General features: G+C 37.6%; 1 protein-coding gene across 12 annotated transcripts in view; it reads left to right on the top strand.

Annotated features, from left to right (window-relative positions):
* Positions 1-20,529, top strand: part of PKD (serine/threonine-protein kinase D3) — a 273,053-nt gene that overhangs the window by 161,442 nt on the left and 91,082 nt on the right. For all 12 annotated transcript variants that reach the window (XM_067119831.1, XM_067119860.1, XM_067119879.1 and 9 more), the window contains one exon: positions 19,554-19,626. In XM_067119831.1, the coding sequence (XP_066975932.1) occupies positions 19,554-19,626 (73 nt within the window). The remainder of the gene's footprint in view (positions 1-19,553; positions 19,627-20,529) is intronic.

Raw genomic sequence — 20,529 nt, 5'->3', positions numbered from 1 at the left:
CTAGATCAGTTAAGTTGTACAACTCAGCAGCAACATGTGATACAGTGCAGCGTGGGAATTAACAAAGGAATTAGACTAACAGAGCCTGCTGTGGAAATACTGGAGAAGGTGCTGGAGGAAAAGCTGACAAAGCTGTACAGATTTATAACTGCCAATTTGGCTTTATGCCAGAGAGGCCAACAACAGAAGCAACTATGGAAAAAGCACATCGCAAAGAATAAGACGTACCCACTGTATTTGTGGCCCTTAAGGTATTTGGCAGTGTACTGAGACAAATAATTAAATGTGGGTATTGTGAAGGAAGATGGTACTAGAAAGATTTCATTAAGCTAGTGGTGTTCCTAAACCGCAACACTAGATCTAAGAGTGAAGGCAGTGGCAGGTGTAGCAAAAGAATTTTGAGATAAATGTTGGTTTCCATCAAGGATCTAAACTCAAGTCTATGCTCTTTATCATAGTAATGGAAGAAAATCTGAGGAAGAAGTGATGAAAATGTTTTAAAAGTGCAAGAGTGGTATGGAGTAGAGATGAATGAAAATCAGCATAAGGAAAACAAATCTTATGGTGATTTGAAATGAAACGAAGTAAGAAGTACAGTCAGGGTAATGGTGTGAGGGTGAACTATATACTGTGGAAATATAATGGTGTTACAGGAGGTGCTCATGATAAATGGCGTTACATGAGATGCTCATGATAAATGGTGTTACATGAGGTGCTCATAATAACAAATGATGAGGTGCTTATGATGATGAAATAAACATGAGTAAGAATTATTTTTTTGTTCCAGAAATACATTGCAAGAATCCTGTTAGAGTTCAGATTCATTCCTCATATTTTGCACGAATCACTGGGTTTTTTTCCTAAATCTCTCTTAAGGCTCAGATAGATCTGAGTAACATCAGCTACATAAACAACCAGCTTATTTTCCGTGTCCAACCAAGAACACTTCTTGGGAAACACCAGAGGTTTCATTCCTGTATTCACTGTAGTACCAATCAACAGTTGATCTGTGCAGTCATTTAATTAAAATTCAATAGTAGTTTTAAGGAATGCTCCTCAGCTCTCATGAGTCAAAGTATGTAAACTAAGGCCTCATGACCAACAATCAAAAACAACACCAAGGTCAAGACAGCATATGAGCTTTATAACCAGGATTTAGGGATTTTGTACATCACTTAAAATTGAAAGAATATCATCACAGGCTCTCAGGATTTACGTACAATGCTTGAAATTGAAAGGAGCATCACAAGCACCCAGACATTTGCAAAAGGCAAACTGTAGACTGGGGAACATCATGATCTGCTCCTGACATACCAGACTCTCAGAGAATTTGTACATTATCGAGTGTTCCAAAGTCACCCAAAACATGAACTTGAGGACAACATTTTGTGAGGGGACTCATAACCTACATATTGAAGTAAGCTTGAACCATTTGCCTTGCTTCATCTCATTATAAAGGTAATTTTAACATCATCAGCATCATCATGACTTTATTGCAAGGCCAGAGAAAGAAGATGGTATGTACCTTGTGTTTTCGTTTATTTGGGGGGTAAGCCATGACTTACTTTTCATAGTTATGTGACATAGAACGGTTTTTTATTTTTATAGAGAGAAAATGTACCCTAGCCATTACCCATTTTTTTCTTAAGTTTACAAGCTCTATAGTACAGTGTTCTCTGAGATATTTTAGTCTTATAGAAAAAAATAGTATATGTATACCTATATTGATATGATTTGCTGTATTATATAGGATTTGCTATCATACATACCATATACATGGGGACTGCTCTAGTTTTAAGATAATTTCTTCCAAAAATAGAGATTGTATATGTAAAAGTCAATAAAATTATTATTTTCTTTTCAATGTTAGCATCGTGTTCTGAGAAATGGTTTAGATTTTCACAAAGAAAATCATTTACGATTTATTCTTTTATGAAATTTTTTATGGGTGAAGAGAGGATTGTGTCTGGTTTATATCCATTGAATGCAAATAAGTATCATTTGGGCCACTATACGGTTATACAGTAATCCCTCGATTATCCGGATTAATAGAGCCAAGTCCTTGTCTGCTAATGGGAAAATTCAGATAAGGGCAAGAAAAATCTATGGGTGTTGAAAGGCAGCTCCTTACTCTTTCTCACCGTACCTTGTCAGTACTGCATAACCTTAAATACTAAATATGCCTATAAACAACAATCACACTTTAAACCGAAAACTTTATGCATATTTGTAACAAAATGTAGTGCATAAGTACACTTTGAGAGAAAAGGCAACCCCTTCTCTTTCTGTCTCTCATAAACGACACACAATTCGGTAGGTAGGTGGGTAGTCTACCATGGTTTTATCACTATTAATGTATTTTTGTGCAGCAACTTTATCAGATGTTACCATAATGTATTGCCATACACAAGATACAAAATGTGTATACGTGAGCTATTGGCTTAGGCTGGGTGTTACACATACAGTCTCCATAAGTCAAATTGGTTATTGCAGCTGCATTTAAGATAAAGGTAATGGTCATGAAAACTGGTATCATATTTACTGAATCCATTTATACTGTATTATTATCATGTTATATCATTGTAATAAAAGAAACTGATCATCTGCCTTATTCATATAAGTAGGCTAGGCTTATGTTTACATTCTCAGAATCAGCTGATTGAGGCCTACTGCTGTAATAATTAGGAGAATCCTTTTTTAGTTGCAAAAAAATGGATTATTTTTGGAATTATTTTTATTTTTGTACATAAATGAAAACGGTTGTACAGGGGTAAACTAACATACTTTGTTAAAATAAATCCCTTTAAATCGCAAAACAGCCGTTTCCTGATCCGTTTGTTTGCCCTCCTTAATGTTGCTTATGTCAGTTCTTAGGTAAGTGGTGCCTATGCAATATAGTAAGCGGTGGTTAATTACAAGAGAAGGTTATGAATTGTTACATGAGTCATAAGTTTGGTAATCTTGTTTGAAACCCTAGTCTAGCACAATCTACCAAAACTGAAATTCATTCTACAGGCATAATCTAGTAGTGTATAATCTACCAAAAATGAAATTCACTCTACAGGCATAATCTAGTACAGTATGATCTACCAAAAATGAAATTTCTCTCTCTCTCTCTCTACCAAATATTTTTTTGCTTTGTGCTTGATGTATTTCGTTACGTGTGTTTGTCTCTTTTGGATTATAATTTTCATTGTTTTTTGTATTTTACGCAGTAAAATTATGACAGAACAAAGTGATGTTTCATGATGGGTTAAGTGAAGTCCTGCTTTTAAGCCAATAATAGTCTTTCTGCATAACTCATTTTTTGTGTGTTCGTGTGTATGTGTGTTTCTTGGTGCAGTATCACGTGTTGCCTTCATATTTTTTTTGCCCTGCAATTTACTGTACAGTATTTCATTACAAGTATAGTTGACTAAGTATGACTATCACACTTATTATTACAGTGTGATATATCGTTGCTAATTAGATATGTTTAAGATAAGAATTTGTAGATGTTGGCAACATGTGCTATTTATAACTTGTCTCGATGCCATCAACCAAAACATTGGAGTGTGCATGTATTCTGTATACGCACACTGTAATGTCTTTTATCTCTTTTGGGTAGTAAGTTAGATTGTTTTTACATCTTTTGTACTGTGAACATAAACATGAGAATAGTGTAATATGAAATAAAAGTGAAAAAAGGAAAGAGTGAGTGTATAAAAGGCTTTAACATAGGTGATACCTCAGTTGTTATCTCTCTCTCTCTCTCTCTCTCCCGCATCACTTCTTTTTTGTTATCGTTTGTGCTTGATGTATTTCATTACAAATTACAGTACAGTACTGTACATATCCTTTAATACAATGTGGAAAAGCATAAATATAAAAAAAATAAGTCTTAACAAGTCAGATGCCTGTCTACCCCTCTCCACCAATCCCACACTGCATTCCCACCCTCCTCCCAGCCAGGAAAATGCCTTCCCTGCCCCACCCAACTTCCAAAACAACCCTTTCTCTGTGTGAGTTCTTGTAAACAGCCTGAATGCTGCTCCCCTCTCATGGCACCCAACCATCTGACCTCCCCCCCTTTGGAAACTTCTGCAGGCCTCCCACACCCCCCAAACCTTTCTCATTCAAATCATAGGCCGCATAGCATTGTCAACCATTGCAGAGTGGTTTTTTCAAATTTTTCAAAATTTATATATACTGTATAACTTTGTTCCCTGGTCTGGTGGTGTCAGATAATGAAGATCCAGGTAATTGAGGGGTTACTGTCAGAATGCAGTTAAAGGGTTTTTTTCTAAAAATAAGAATTTTATATAAGCTACTTACCAAGTAATTACATAGCTATTAGTTTCTATTAACTGGCAGCTAGAATTTTGAAATTCGCAGTAGCACTACTTTTGTTTTGGCTAGGCGAGTGACCCCACCCACTTTCGGGGTAAGAGAGGAACCAGCTTAGCAAACGAGGTCAATATGTTTCTGCCGGGTGATGGCTGTGGTTACAGTGATTGGCAGCAGCGGTTTTTTGAAATTCTCTTCTCTGTTGATCTTGGATCATTGGTGAAGTACTGGCTTTATGGTAGCCTTATTGACACAATTAGTTAGTGTCAGGTTTTTTTTTTTGAAGGCTAGTATTACCGAATTTGACAATTATTTGGACTTTCTTTGACTCGACTTGTCAGCATGTCTGACTCGGCCTCGCAAAGTGTTAGGTATTGCAGTAAAGGCTGCAATATGAGACTGATTAAAGTATGTTGTGACCCTCTTACTCTCTGTACTTCTTGCAGGGGTCAAATATGTCCTCCTGAATTGACCTGTAATGAGTGTGTCTCTTGGTATCCGAAAATGTGGAAGACCTTGAATAGTCATTTAATAAAATTGGACAGGGATAAAAGAAGAAAAGCAGCAGCTAGAGCTAGTAGTAAGAAGACTAGCTAGTCAGGTGTTGGCAAAATCTTTGTCTGATAATTCTGATTCTTTATCCTTTGTTCCTCCTAATCCCATTTTTCAATCTGTACCAATTACTCCACACCCTGGCTCCCTTATTCCTGATTCTGACCTCATTACCAGCCTTGAATTAATCTTCAAGTTTGGATTACTCATTGACATGATGGAGAAAGTTGGTGCTTCTGTTAAAGTCCTAATGGACAAAGTGAATGTGAAAAGTGATAGTGAAGTGTTATTGGAGGAGGTGGCTGTCTGTCGCACCAAGTCTCCTAGGCCAAGGTCCCTGGCAAACTCCCCTAAACCTGGGAGGAGCCAAACTGGCAGCCCAAAGGAGGTCGGTGGGTTCTACCCACAGGCAGTCGCCCCCTCAGTTGTACCTGTTGCTGATTCCCAGGTTACGACAGAGTGCCACTGGAAAGGCATCTCCATGGAATTGGATCGTCTGTCCTCTAGTATTTCCAAGAGTGACTCCAGTCCTAGGCGCCAATGGCAAGGCGAATCTCATCCTCTGAAGAGACGCGCTGCAGGCGCTTCTCATCTCTCTGCTGTTCCGATTAAGAAGGCTAAAGAGGCTTCTCCAGAACGTCTTCCTTCCTGTAGCATGTGGGACAGTCTGGAACCTTTCTTCCAGGATCAGCCAGTGTTAGTGGGACAAGTTCTTCCTTCTAAGCACGCTACTTCTTGAAGTGCTCTTTGGCATCGAGAACTTCGTCTTCTTCTAAGCGCGCATCTTTTGCATGGGAGGACTTGCCGAGATAGGTTGTGATGTCGGAATGCTCTCCAGCATCCATGCGCCCAACTCCTGTTCTTGTGGCACCTGTACAATCTGCTTTTCCTGAATCTTCGTTGGTGGAGAAGTCGTCTGTGGCGCCAGAACTTCCTTCTCCAGTGGTTCATGGTGCTTCTTCTGTTAAACTCCTGCGGCGCCATTCATCTGTTGGCCATCCATCGCCTCCTGACGCGCTTTGCTGAGCACTCTTTGGCTCGGCGTCCGTCAACTCTCAAGTGCTCATCAGGTCGGCGCCCGGCCGACCGAGCACCCATTCCCCTCTTGCAGCAAGATGCTCCTTTGGCACCCAAGGCTAATTCCGCTTCCAAGCACCCGATTTCATCCATTTCTTTGGCAGCGCCAGTGACTTCTTCGGTTCTACCTGCTCTGGCTATGGCAGTTGTGCCTTCTGTTTTGGATCCTTCTGTTCAGTCGATCCAACGCAAATTGGACATCCTGGGCTTAATTCAGTTAAAGCCCCATTGGTACCCCAGCCGTTGCAGATCTGTCGTAATCTCTTCAGAAATGCGCGGACCCTGCTTCCCCTCCGTTGGCATATGCCTCCCTACTCAATTTCCTGCTGGTGACTTTTCCTGATCACTTCTCTCCTGCAGCTCCGGCATCTCCGGCTTCGACGTACATAATGGATAACCCGATGCCTTCTTCAAAACTGCCTAAAATGGTACTGTCCTCTTGAGCTAAGAAGGCTCTCCGTGAAGTGGAGAACTGGCTTTCGAGGAGCAGGGAAGAGCCTCCTTTTCTTGCCCTCCGTCTAGGCTGTTGCAGAGAAGATATCTTTTGTATGCGACCGGAGAGGCTCCTTACATGGGAGCGCCTGCCTCCTCCCAGGGAGACTTCTCCGGTTTAGTTGACTCCTCCAGATGGTTGGCGTTCAATGCAGCCAAGATTTTGTTCTCGTCCTCAGAATTGGACCATGTGATCAAGCATTTGATCAAAGTCTTTGAAGTGCTCAGCTTTCTCGACTGGGCAGTAGGAGCTCTTGCTCGTAAAGTGAAGGAGTGCCCTCATATCCCTGAAGGCCTCTCTTTGTATTTTTTGGGAGTCATCTCTTACCTGGATAAGGGTATTAGAGATGGCTCTTTTGAGTTATCCTCCTTTTTTGCAATGGGTATTATCAAGAAAAGGGAGCTTTGGTGTTCATACACCATGAAGGGAGTTTCACCCTCCCAGAAGTCTACACTCCTTTTCTCACCTCTGAACAAGAAATACCTTTTCCCTCAATTGACTGTGCTACAGATTGCAACTGATCTACAACAGAAGTCGATGCAGGACCTCCTCACACAATCAACGAGACGGCCTAGAGAGTCTCCATTTTCCCCCAGGGACAGTTTCTCCTTTTCAACCTAACCCTTTCAGGGTAGAGGCAGACAAAGAGGCTTCCCCAGACCTCCGTGGAAATGCCTTTCACCCCCAGAGCTATCAAGAAGCCTTCTACAAACCACCTGTACATAGTGAGGATCTAGTCACTCCACACACCTGTGAGGCAAGGCTCCTACATTTTTTTAGAGCGTTGGGAAAGCAAGAGGCAGAGAGTTGGATTGTCCAAGCTCTGAGAAGGCTCCCCGATCTCATTTCTGGAAAAAACCTCTTGAGCAGTGCCTGTGTATTATTGATGGCCTACCTTCGCAACTCAGAAGTTTTCAGCCCTCTCCCAGAAGTGACAGCTCTCGCCTTGTAAAGCAGCAGTCGAGCTGAAGTCGAGGACACCTCATCTCCGGGGTTCTACAATCAACTGTTTGTATTCCCCAAAGCATCGGGGGGCTGGAAGCCAGTTCTGGATGTAAGTGCCCTGAACTTGTATGTACAGAAAACCAAGTTCAAGATGGAGACGTCCCAGTCTGTCCTTGCATCCATTCGTCTGGAAGATTGGATGATCTTGATAGACATGAAAGATGCCTACTTCCATGTCCCAATTCATTAGGATCTTGGAAGTTTTTAAGGTTTTGTGTTCCAGCGAAAAGTGTGCAGTTCAGAGCCCTTGTTTCGGTTTATCCATGCCCCACAGGTATTCACACATGTTCTTGCCCCAATGGCAAAATGGTTACATCTGATGGGAGTCAACATTTCATTTGTATGTCGATGATTGGCTTATTTGCTCCCAGTCAAGTTGAAAAATATGTGGAGGACCCCACAAGACCCCTCTTCTTTCTACCCAGGATTTGGGCCTCTTTGTTGAATTTCCAAAAATCTCACCTGGCTTTTTCTCAGGAGATAACTTATTTGGGGAGGAGGATAAACTCTTGGATTTTCGGGTTTTTCCCTCCCCCAAAGGATAAACTCCTGCCTTCAGAAAATAAATATCTCGCCCTTCAGTCCTGTTCTGCGAACAGTTGGATGAGCCTGTTGGGGACTCTCGTCCATGGAGCAGCTTGTGTCCCTAGGAAGGCTTCACATGAGAAGCCTAAAGTTCTTCCTGAAAGTCAACTGGAACAGGAAGAAATGTCTGGATTCTTTCATCTTCCCAATAACAAAGGAAATAAAAGAAGATCTGGCCTGGTGGAATTCAAGAGACAAGCTCTCTCAAGGGAAGTCATTCTCCTCTGAACCCCAACCTAATGTGTTATTCCAGACACGTCAGACCTATGTTGAGAGCCCTCCTGGAGGAGACAAAAGAAGTTTCAGGCCTGTGGACTCCCTGGAACAGATTAAGTGGCACATCAACGTGAAGGAATTGATGGTTGTTCATCTGGGGATTACAGTGTTTTGCATGGAGGTCCGGGAAGACAGTGTCCGTCTATTTGGACAACACCACGGCTCTATCTTATATAAGAAAGTAAGGGGAAACTCATTCTTTCTCCCTTTGCCAAGCAGCAAGAGCAAACTCATTCTTTCTCCCTTTGCCAAGCAGCAAGAGCACTTCTCATTTGGGCAGATCAGAATTGAACCCAGATCCTAACCAGATTCGTTCAAGAAAAATGCAATGGTTTAGCAGATGAACTCGGCCGTCGAAAACAAGTTCTCCCCACAGAATGGACTCGAGACCCTCTAGTTTGTATAGAGTTATGGAAACTGTGGGGAAGACCGATTCTAGATCTGTTTGTGACCACAAAAAATCGTCTCTCCCTGTATTGTTTGCCAGCTCCAGATCCACAAGCTTGGGCAACAGACACGATGCTTCTGAATTGGTCGAACATGGATCTTTACGCCTTTCCCCCATTCAAGATGGTGAGAGAAGTGTTAAACAAGTTCCGAAATCATTGGAATGTAAAGATGATGTTAGCAGCCCCATTCTGGCCAGCCCGAGAATGGTTCCTGGATTTGCTGTAGCTTGTTGTGGATTTTCCAAGACTTTTACCTCAAACACCCAGTCTGCTCAGACAACATTTCAGAAGGGTCCATCAAGGACTGTCCACTCTGGTGCTATTGCTCATTGTAGACGACTTTCCTCAAACAGTTTACCAAGCCAAGTGGACAGTCTTCTGTGGCTGGTGCAGGAGAAACAACGTCTTGTCTTCTAAGACATCTATAGCGGAAATCGGTGATTTCCTTCTATATTTGAAGTCTACCAGGAACCTTTCCACCTCAACCATTGAAGGATACAAAGCAGTATTGAGCTCTGTTTTTAGACATAGAGGCTTAGATCTCTCCTCTAATAAGGAGCTTTCTGATCTTATCAAGTCATTTGATACTACCAATCAAAAAGAAAATAGGCTAGTAGCCTGGAATTTAGACGTGGTACTGAAGTGGCTGTTGCAACCATGCTTTGAACCTCTGCAATCTGTCTCTTCAAGGGACCTTACTAGGAAAACTCTGTTCCTAGTAGCGTTAGCAACTGCCAAGAGAGTCAGTGAGCTTCACGCTTTGGATAAAAAGGTTGGTTTCTCTCAAGGTAATGCAATCTGCTCATTTACCTTAGGATTTTTAGCCAAGAATGAGTCACCTGCCAACCCTTGGCCTCACTCATTCATTGTTGAAAGTTTAATAGATATCCTAGGTCTGGACGAAGTAGAAAGAACCCTTTACCCTGCAAGGGCATTATGATACTATTTACTGAGAACAGAAAAGATCCGTGGGCCGTCAAGCAACCTTTGGTGCTCAGTTAAGGATCCTTCTTGCCTTCTTTTAAAAAATGCCTTGGCATTTTTCATTAAGGATTTAATTTTAGAAGCGCACTCACAACTTGACGAAGATGTGTTGCCCATAGTGAAAGTCAAAGTGCATGAAGTAAGGGCAGTTGCCACGTCCCTTGCTTATAGGCATGATTTGTCTATTGCCTCTATCATTCAAACAGCGTTTTGGAAATGCAAATCGGTTTTTGCAACTCATTATTTGCGTGACATTGCAATTGTCTATGAAAATTGCAGTATCTTGGGTCCTATTTTGATTGTTGGTATGGTGTTGGGAGAAGGAGTGTAGGAAGCTTCCTTCATCCTTCCTATTTTTTCACCTTGATTCATGGTATCGAGTCATAGAGGAGCCTGGGGGTTACTTGGTATTTGGAGTGCTCACCAGTTTTTATCCACAATGGTTGGGTAATGGTATGCTGTAATGTTTGGCTATAGGCGGTTGTGTTTTGTTTTATTTATTCTCTGGTTGAGTTTTTCTGGTGCTGTGCCCAGGGCAGGGGCGAACTGATTATTCTTTGTATGCAATTGGACACTCCTTTGCAACAAAAGGATCCTGCTATGTAGCAGGCAACTCCTGGCTATACCGCCACGCTTCTATACGTTGAGATGAGCACCATCCAGAGGCAGTACTTTCCTGTAGCACTTCTCTCAACAGGTAAGGGACCAGCAAGCATTTTAACTAATGCTAGCAATATTCTATTTCTTTACATTACTAATTTTAATGTATTAGGATAGATAACCCATGTATCCCACCTCCTATAATGTGGGATTCAGTCATGTAATTACTTGGTAAGTAGCTAATATAAAAATGACATTTTTAAAATGAAATAAAGTTTTATATATACAGTACTTACCAAGTAATTACATGATCAAAGCCCTCCCTCCTCCCCTCGCATGGTTGGAAGCCATAAACATATTGAGCTCATTTGGTAAGCTGGTTCTTCTCTTACCCTGAAAATGGGCAGGGTCACTCGCCTAGCCAAAACAAAAGTAACGCTTCCGCGAATTTCAAAATTCTAGCTGCCGGTTAATAGAAACTATAGCTATGTAATTACTTGGTAAGTATATATAAAACTTTATTTTTTTATGAAAATGTCATATATGTCAGTCAGAATCATCATTTTGAGCCTTTAACAATATTTCAAGAAGATTAAGGTTTGTGTGCTTGTGCTTCATAGTAAGCCACATGATAGTGCATGAGGGTTGCCAGCTCCTTTTTGCTCCAGGTTCAAGCATCTTGGTTGGAGAAAAAAGCTAAATAGGTTCTTGAAACTACGCTTAAGTATTTTTGATTCAGATGTTTATTTGCAATACCTTACATGTACAAAATTGTAGATGTTTTCAGCAGTATTTTGATCCCAAAATTTGCTTGCCATTGTTACACTGCCATATTTCAGTATTGGTGCAATTGCTCTGTAATTTTAGTAGCTGAAATTTAAATTAATTTTTATTGAACTACTGTATAGAGAAATTATATCCTGAAAAATACATCTCATTTTATAAAAAAAAAAAAAAAAGGACTACCAAAAAAACAATAAATAAATAAAAAGGATAAAGATAACAGTAATCTTGTCCAACTAGTAGTCTATGGAAACCCCTATATAAAACAGTTAAAAGTGACTGATTAAGCTTTTTGTCATCATAATAAAATTTTGAGCAAAAATTGAATTATCTAATTTGTTACCTTAGTACAGTAAATCCCCCGTATTGGCGTTCTCATGATTCGCGGACTCACGTATTCACGTATTTTTCACTGAGAAATATTCACTAATTGCAGTATTTTCGTCTCATTTTCATGACTAAATGCACTTTTTGTGATAAAACTATTAAAATACTTAGATAATGCTCGAGTTACGATACGATAATTCGATTTTGCAATGGGGGAAGCAATTAATACGATAGGCAATATTATTTATAAAATATTTTTAAATTTCATGCGGGTGCAGGCAGCAGTGTAATCAGGCAGTGAGAGAGACCAAATTACAATAGACAACTTTTCCTCCGTCTCTTTATCCCATCTTCTAGTTAAAAGGTAACGTTATACTCTTGCGTAAATACGTACAGCCATAAGCAACCAACCAAGAAACTGTTGTTTTGCTTATAACCGAATCGGATAACAGCAGCTGTTTACCTGTATTTCAACCATCATATGGTAATAAACAATTACCGTAGGTCACAGCACAAATGACGTTAAGTAGCAAAGGACTGATATATTTTTACATTATACCTTTATTTGGTGAGGATAAAAGATCACCAAAGAAATATACTGCTAAATTTAAGCTGCAAGTTGTAGCTGAAGCTGAGAAAACAATGTTCAAGCTGCAAATGACTGTACTGTAAATTATCGTGCATCGGCAGTATGGATGAAATTCGATCATAATTAAAATGGGAGAGAAAGTATTTTAATCAACACTACTGGTCATGAAAGAACACATTACTGTTATTTTTACACCGTAAAGCTTGTATTATGATGAAATCAAGTGAAAATAGCGAATGGCATCTTGAATTTTTTTTTACACAAAACAAACATCCCCAAACGGCTATCGTCAGTCGTTATCTACTAACGAAAATAATAGATAAATTAATTTCACAATGAGACGTATTTTAGTTATATTTCGACTTGAAAACACTTCATATAATGAAAAATAACCTTGCCCCTTATAAATAAAGCATCTAGACTCTAGAGATTCATTTATGCTAACTAGAAGCAAGAAAAACGCTTAGAACCGAGTTAAATGCGGCGAAATAAACACTGCGTAAATATTTCCAAACCAAAACACTGATCGCTATGATTGCAATTTTTAATACAAAAGCAATATAAGAATATATACAATATTATCGAATAGAGTGAATTAAGGCATAACATTTTAAAAGATCCATGGAAAAGATGCATATTTGTTATGTGGACGTTTGTATAATACAATATGCGAATGTAGAGTACAGTATAATGTAGGCTACACTACCGTGTATGTACACAATATACCATAGTGTAGGCTAAGCTAGTTCTTGTTATTCAATTTCTCTTTGTATTGAATTATCATAAGTCACTTTGCATGAAACTCCAGAATTAGCTGATATTAGTAATTACTATACTGTATGTGTAAAGGGTATATTTTATAATGTAGGCTAGGCTACCCTGTATGTATACAGTACACGGCACCGAATACCCTAGTGTAGGCTAGGCTATGTTTGAGATATGTTTTGGTATTTCTTATGTTTTTTCCCAACAAACGATGGTTTTTTTTGGAACTATAAGTAGGATAATACCAGCATAAGCATTTTTAGTGTGTTTTGTGTGTGTTTGAAAAATCAAAATAGGCAGTTCTAAGTGTTTTTAAAAGGGTCCTAAGTATTCGCTGGTTTTAGCTATTCGTAGGGGGTTGTGGTACGCATCCCCGTGAATACAGGGGGTTTACTGTACAGTGTACTCCTTGAGTGAGTGAATGAATGAAACAGATGAAAGAACAGACATGCTAGTCTTGTAAAGCACAACATTTTTTCAATATTCAGATCTGTAGGATTATCAATTGAGAATTAAAAAATTACACTGGTTTGGTTAAGTGACCCATTAGTGTTGTTAGGTTAACTATGAATAATAACTACTCATGGGGGTACTTGAAAGTCCTTGATAGTAAGTGTAAGTTGTTTGTTTTGACAGTTTATTCTGACAGATCTTAGAACCACTGTGTGAAATACTTGAAATTTTTATGTATGGAGTTTATTTTTTTCTGAGGTATTAATAGATGAGGTTGATCTCATATGAGCAATAATATATACTAGAATAAATAAACCTTCAGTTATATTTGATTCCTAAGAATTAATAATACAGGATTTGAGCTGATGCCAGGCTGTACACCATTATTTTGATAGTCAATGATTTAGTGCTTGTGTCATTGGGAAGGATGGTAATGAAAACAAAGATGCAGAAGTTGGATGCTTAGGTGGAAAGAGATCAAAATATATTTATTTTATATTAGTTGATACCACTGAGTCACATTTTGAGACACATAGGGTTCACCAGAATGTTATGTTCTTAAACGAATACTGAAAATTTGGAAATTGGAGTACAGTAGGTTGTAATTTAAGTTTGGACAATTAGGTAGGAAGATAGTAAAGGAAATGAGTGAAAAGTAATATATAGAAAGCAATGTATCCTTTGGGTTGTGGTTCATTGCAAAGAATGTCTAGTATAGGTACCAACTAAAGGCATACTTAGAGGAGTACTTTTTCAGGAAGAAGAAAACAAAGAATTACTGAATGTAGAAGTAGAAAGCAAAGCCACCCCCTTAGAAGCACCTACAGTGTTTTGTATTAGGGCCCTCTTTAGGACTGAAGGTTAATCAACATAAATAGTTTTTAGATGTAGACAAGATTAGGTATTTGTTAAAGAACTATTTTGTATGCATTAGAATCATAGTTATTAAAACTAAATTCTTACTTTTCATCACAACCTTGTGATTTAATGTTAAGACCACTGACTTAAAAACATAGATTAAGTGCTTTGTTGTGAATAAAGCACTTCTTTCACCTAGCATAGATGAATTTTTATTTATAGTGTAGTGAAAATAGCATAGTATATGAGGAAGTGTGGTATAAAGCAGATTTTAATGTGCTAAAGAACCAGAGAAACTGAAGATTTATCTGGCACTTATTGGAAGTGGACACGTGTATACAGTAGAGTAGACGAAGTGAGTGTCACAAGGATAATACTGTATATGTTAAGTGGTTCTTTGAAATTTAGTGGTGGCAGCATTATCTTTGCTTTTTGATTACAGAAATACAATAAGGTTGAACAATAGTTTCAATTAATTATAGTGCTTAAATTGTTCGTTGGGCTTACTTTTGATTGTCAGTGATGCATCTTTTTCATTTAGTTATTGGGTTAAAAGAAAGATCGACACTAAAAATAATACTGTCTTGTTGAGACTTAGGTGTTATTATGAATAAATTTGTATCTCCAAATAGGTTCTACTCTTATGTCATCGTTGAATCTGGTTTTGAGTATTAGTTGAATGATATGCCTTGTGTGTGAATGTTGCATGGAGCGAAGTATATGCTGTAAATTACTAAAAAAAAAATTTGTTATTGTGCATGCAGGTGTGTAAGCATTTTTCATCATTGTTTTTGTACTATACTCTGCTGCATTGGCTTCTTGATAGGTAGCCCCATTTTGAAAGCTTTTACTGAAAAATTTGTTGATGGGGACGTGCAGATGCCCATTCTGCTGGGTATACTTGGGGGACATGAGTATTTCAAGTTTGAAATATAACTTTTAAGACAAAGTTGGGCAAGCCAGCATTATTTTGATGACATCTTATTGTACATTAGTAGCAGGAGTTGGGCCCCTGTATTCATGGAGAGTGATCATTTTTACCTGCATACTTACTTTCAGTAGTGGAAACAGGTGCAGTAACTCATAAAGATAGATTCTAGTATCAGACTAAATATATTCTTATATAAGTATGTTTTTATGGTTTTCCGACACAGATGTTATGTAGTCTATTAGATAACACAGCATGAAGGAGAGGAAAGCACTTTACTCTGATGTATAGTCATAGTTGTGTGATTTATCTCTTGCCAATATGATTAGTTTTTTATAAAATTATCATTTTTCATATAAACCCATCAATCATACTGAGCCAAAATTGTTATTGCTATACCCAGACACTCATTGTGAAGTTTCAATAAAAAAGGGTTGTCCGTGTATGAACACGTGGACCATTGGTTAGAAGGAACTATCCATCTCATTCTTTTGCATAGATATAGTTCCGTTATAACATAAATGAAGGGAAGGTAGGCAGACCCATTTAGATATGGTTAGTGGTTTTGTACAAAAACTTTTTAGTATAAAAACTTTCATAACAAACCCATCAATTTGGGCTCAAATTGGCTCCAAATCACAGTTTAAGTGGGAGGGGGAGAGTTCAAGCTGTTGATGTGTCCTAGCCATTGAGAAGTGATCAGTGAATCCAGTAGAGCACTTGGAGACAGAGTTGGCCAGGAACCAAGTGTCCAGTGTATTATCATAGTAGCAGGTGGTGTGTAATTTTTGAATTTGATAATACAGTTCAGAAATCAGTTAACATTTTAACCATTCAGCTGAAATGTAGCTGTCCAGATCCTGGAAGACTTTGTCTCTTTTGAGAGGAATGTGTAAGGTTTCAAGGTAAAAAGTGGCAAAGTCTGACGGACAACTCAAACATATATACTTGAAGGCCACAACTTCCAAGCTCCTTTTTTAAGCATGAAATTTAAGAGGATCCTTATCTTATGCACAGTCACTTTTTATTTGGCTAGTCTCATGCTTTGAAATGCCTGTGAACATTTGATTGATAACAAGTGGAAGTCAGTAGGGTACTATGATCTTCGGGGTCTTGAATCCTCTAATACACTGACAAGAAAAGTTCTGAATTATAGCATTAGTGCCTGGTCCTCATGAAGTATTAAGGAATAAATTGTTGGTAAAGGAAAAAATCATTGGCTTATTTAAAAATCAAGGCTGGAATAGTGTATGGGACAGTTATACTATAATATCGAACATAGGTTGACTGAATTGTGGCAACTAAATTATGAGTGAAAAACACACCAACTGAAGACCAAGCTAAAGGGACTGAAGAGAGGTCACAGCAATGACCGTGGAATGTCTCATGAGTACTACTGTACTTAATATTGGACAAAAAATCCATGGTAGAAAAGAAATAACTGATATATTTGCAAAAATACTTTAAAGACATCAGCAGCCCAAACAATATAAATGAACAACTGAAATTGAAACAGCAGGAGATATTTAAAAGTTTTCAGAAGAAAATATATCATGTTTGTGTCCAGTGAATCAGATTTGCGAGAGACATTTAATTTGGAATATTACATCTAGCACCATTTACTAGAAGATTGTAATCAAAGTACTTAAATAACAATTGGCAAAAAAAATCTGTATCCTAGTAAGTGGCATAATGCCATAATTATTGTCAAAGCTAAACCCAGAGAAGACCCAGGCAGTGTTAACAGTCACAGGCCAATTTGATTAACTAGCTGATAATGGAAGTTAAGGGAAAAAATAGTCAAGTTTGCATGGACATTATTCATTTCGATTCATTTGAATTAGAAAATGGAGTCTGGAAGTTCAAAAAGGAGTATGTAAGTTCAAAAATGTTCTTAATAGTTGTAAGTGTCTTTAAGTACTTTAAGTTGTTCACTAGAATTGCAAGATATATAGGGATTGTTCTGTGATATACAGCCTCAAATTTATGTCATGCTGAACATATGCTCATCATCACCATAGTGAAAATAGAACCTAATCATCAGTAGGCTTCAAATTCTGTGTAGAAGTGCCATGCTAGGAATAAAAAATTACTATCCAAAAGATTTCCATGTTCATATGAAATCCCTTCCCATTTATTACTCAAAACAGACATTTTCTTGAACTATGCTGGATCTATGCTCATGTAAGCACTAAAGGAAATGAAATGAAATAAAGCAGATAAAATTTAACAAGTGATGTCACAGAAGCTCCTGTCTGTATATAAACTTAAAAATTCTGTGTATAAGATTAACTCTAAATGATCAAACTTAAAAATTCTATAAATAATTGTGATGTCACAGAAGCCCTTCTGTCTGTATATATATAAATAGATGTATGAATGTGTGTGTATGTCAAAGATTAACTCTGGAATGTATCAAACTTAAAAATTCTATAAATAATTGTGATGTCACAGAAGTCCTTTAGCTATCTTTTGTCTATATATATATATATATATATATATATATATATATATATATATATATATATATATATATATATATATATATATATATATATATATATATATAGATGTATGTATGTGTGTGTGTATGTTCCAGAATAACTCTGAATGTATCCAAGCAATGTAAACAAAACTTGGTATACATATGACTTACTATCTGGAAAAGAATACTGTGGTGTAAGACATCACTAGCACCAAAGGGGTTTGGGGGTGGAAAAGGGGTAATACATAAAAATGACCAAAAACGACAGATAGTGTCTAATCCAAAGTTTTCAAGGTCACTGAGATGAATAGTGACACCCCGATGCCCTTTTAAGAACAAGTTCAGCCCCAACAGGAAGGGGGAGGGTGAGAAGGGGTGAAAAATGAAATGTCAATAATGACAGATATTAGTGTCTAATCCATAGTTTTTGAGGTCGCCGAGATGAGTAATGACACTCCCAATGCCCTTTAAGTCCAAGTTCATCCCTGATAGGAAGAGGGGTGGGAAGGGGGTGATGCAAAATAAGTGAAAAGGACAGATATTAGTGAGATGAATAGACACACTCCTGATACCCTTCAAGTCCAAGTTCAGCCCAATAAGAATAGGGGGCGTGGAGGGGTGAAATATAAAATGTCAAAAATGCTGGGCAATGTAATTGAAGCAACTATCTTAACAGGAAAGAGAGAGAGAGTGAATGACAGGGAGAGGAAGTGAGAGAGAGAATAGAGGGGGTACTAGGGAGGAGAAAGAGGGAAAGAGTGGGAGAGAGAGAGAGAGAGTTTATTGGTTGTCATTTAGAGTTTTTTGGTCAGCACCAGGTTGGTCAGCTAGTCAGTATAAAATTTTAAAAATCTGGCTTTAAGCCATCACACAAATATACTCACCCCTTTTATACATGGAAACTCCTGTCCAGATTATGCAGTACAATATAAACAAAACATTTTGTGTGAAAAAAATCCTTTTAAGAAGTTTTGTCAGTCTTTAAGATTTTCAGACAAACCTATTCTGCATTTTTTTTTTATTACAATGTTTCCCTTGTGAGTTTAACTACTAAATCTTCTGGCTTTTTCCATTAGAAGTAGTCACAAGGGTTTCTCCATAGGCTTCGTCGGAGGTTTTCTAAATGTAGAGAAGAAAGCCGTCATTTTTTCTGTGGATACTAGGTGGAAACAGAATTACAATCTGATAACCATCTACCAAACTGTCATATTCTGTGAATTGTTAATGCATAGCAAAAAAGTAAGTTGAATACATTGAAAGCTATACCAGCTAGTTAGTACTTAGTAGTTTTGTGAGATTGAAGATAAAAAAAAAGTCCTAGCGTAATATTGGCAGGGCATCTTGTAGACTTTGCTTCCTTGATAATATTGGTGAATGCCAAACAAAGCAGTTGTTGGAAAGTAGGGCACACATTATTGAAAACTAGAAACAAGAAAAATCAGTGGCTGGAGTTAAAACAGTCATTACTACGGTTTAAAAAGTCATTATTTAAGGTCTCCAAAGTAATGGCAGGCTGGCTACTGGAGTATGTTTTCATGACAATTAAAGAAGTGAAGTGCTTTCATCCTTGAATTATTGAATGGTAATTACTTGAATCACTGTAATTCATTTATTATTTCTTTTGAATTACAGTGCAGTTTCTAGAGTCCCAGTTTTTAAGGGTATAATGACACTGAATTATCATAATTTATTATTTTTAGGAATATTCTTACATGTTAGTAGATTTGATGCCAGTAAATTTGTATCAACTTTTCATACTAAATATTTTATTTCAGGGATGCCAACATAACCAGTTATATTTCTTTTAAAAAATTTATCAGGTTCTCTTTGATCAGTTTGTAAACACACAGACACTCAAACTAATTCTGTTAGAAAGTACAGTATAATACCATCTAAAAGTTATATAAACATTTCTGCCTGTCATATTAAGAACTAGTTTTTAGATGTTAACTGAAATGGTTTCATCTTTCCCACTTCCAGTTTTGTATGTGGTCTGTAATATAATTTGATTTTTTCAGGTTCCTCATTCTTTTGCCCTTCATAGTTACACAACTCCAACTATTTGTCATTATTGCAAGAAATTGTTAAAAGGTAAGCTACTTAAAATTGAAAGAAAGTTTCTTTTCTGACAAGGTTTGTTCCTTAAATCAAGCTTTGTCATACAAGAACCCATTATCATTCCATGTAAAATAAATCCAGCTAGTGTAGTTTGAATTGGAATGAGAAAGGTTCCACTGTATATGCCCAATTGTCAGCCCAGCAACCACTGTCATCATCTCATCTGTGTAGTTCTGTTGCATTGGATGCACATAGTACAACTTAGATGTAGATAGTTCTTTACATTTTTGTGCTTATTTATCCATTTTCTTTGTTTTATGCTTTTTCATGTTCACATTTTCTAAAGAATTCATGTGCATGCTTTACCCCACCTTAATAGGTTCAAAGGTTTGTTGGGTTTTTCCTTTTTGTGCCTTTTTGGTTCTGTTGGCATTGTCTCATGCCATTTGCCGTTGTCTCATTTTTGTGAGTGTAGTATTTGTCTGATACATGTACAGTATTCTGAAGCCCTTTTTAATTAATTTTGTATCCTGACTTTGCTTTTATAGAGCATAGCCCTTATCGGAGATTGTCGAAACTTCTCTATTATTCAGTAATATCTTGTTTCTCCAGTTTTTGTGCATTTTAATTTTCGGTGGATACTATTTTAACTGTAATGGTTGTCATTTACTGTGTTCAATAAAAATTGATTTATGTTTTTGCTTCTTAGATTAAGTGAATCAATGTTTGTGTGTTTTTACATTCAACCTGCATGGGCTAACTTTCAGAGGTGAATTTTATTATATTTATATTTACACTTACTGAAATACAAACTTTGGCTTTCGGGGCATATTGTATGACACATTCTCAGTGAATTCTTCCTTTTATCTGATTTTAAATTTTATTCTCTTCACAGTATTGGTTACCTTTTGCTCTGTCTAGATTTCTTGTTTCTTG

The sequence above is a fragment of the Macrobrachium rosenbergii genome, chromosome 2 (assembly GCF_040412425.1).
Source record: "Macrobrachium rosenbergii isolate ZJJX-2024 chromosome 2, ASM4041242v1, whole genome shotgun sequence".
Lineage (NCBI taxonomy): Eukaryota > Metazoa > Arthropoda > Malacostraca > Decapoda > Palaemonidae > Macrobrachium > Macrobrachium rosenbergii.
Note: the sequence above shows the minus strand (reverse complement) of the source record. Positions and strands in the feature narration are given on the sequence as shown.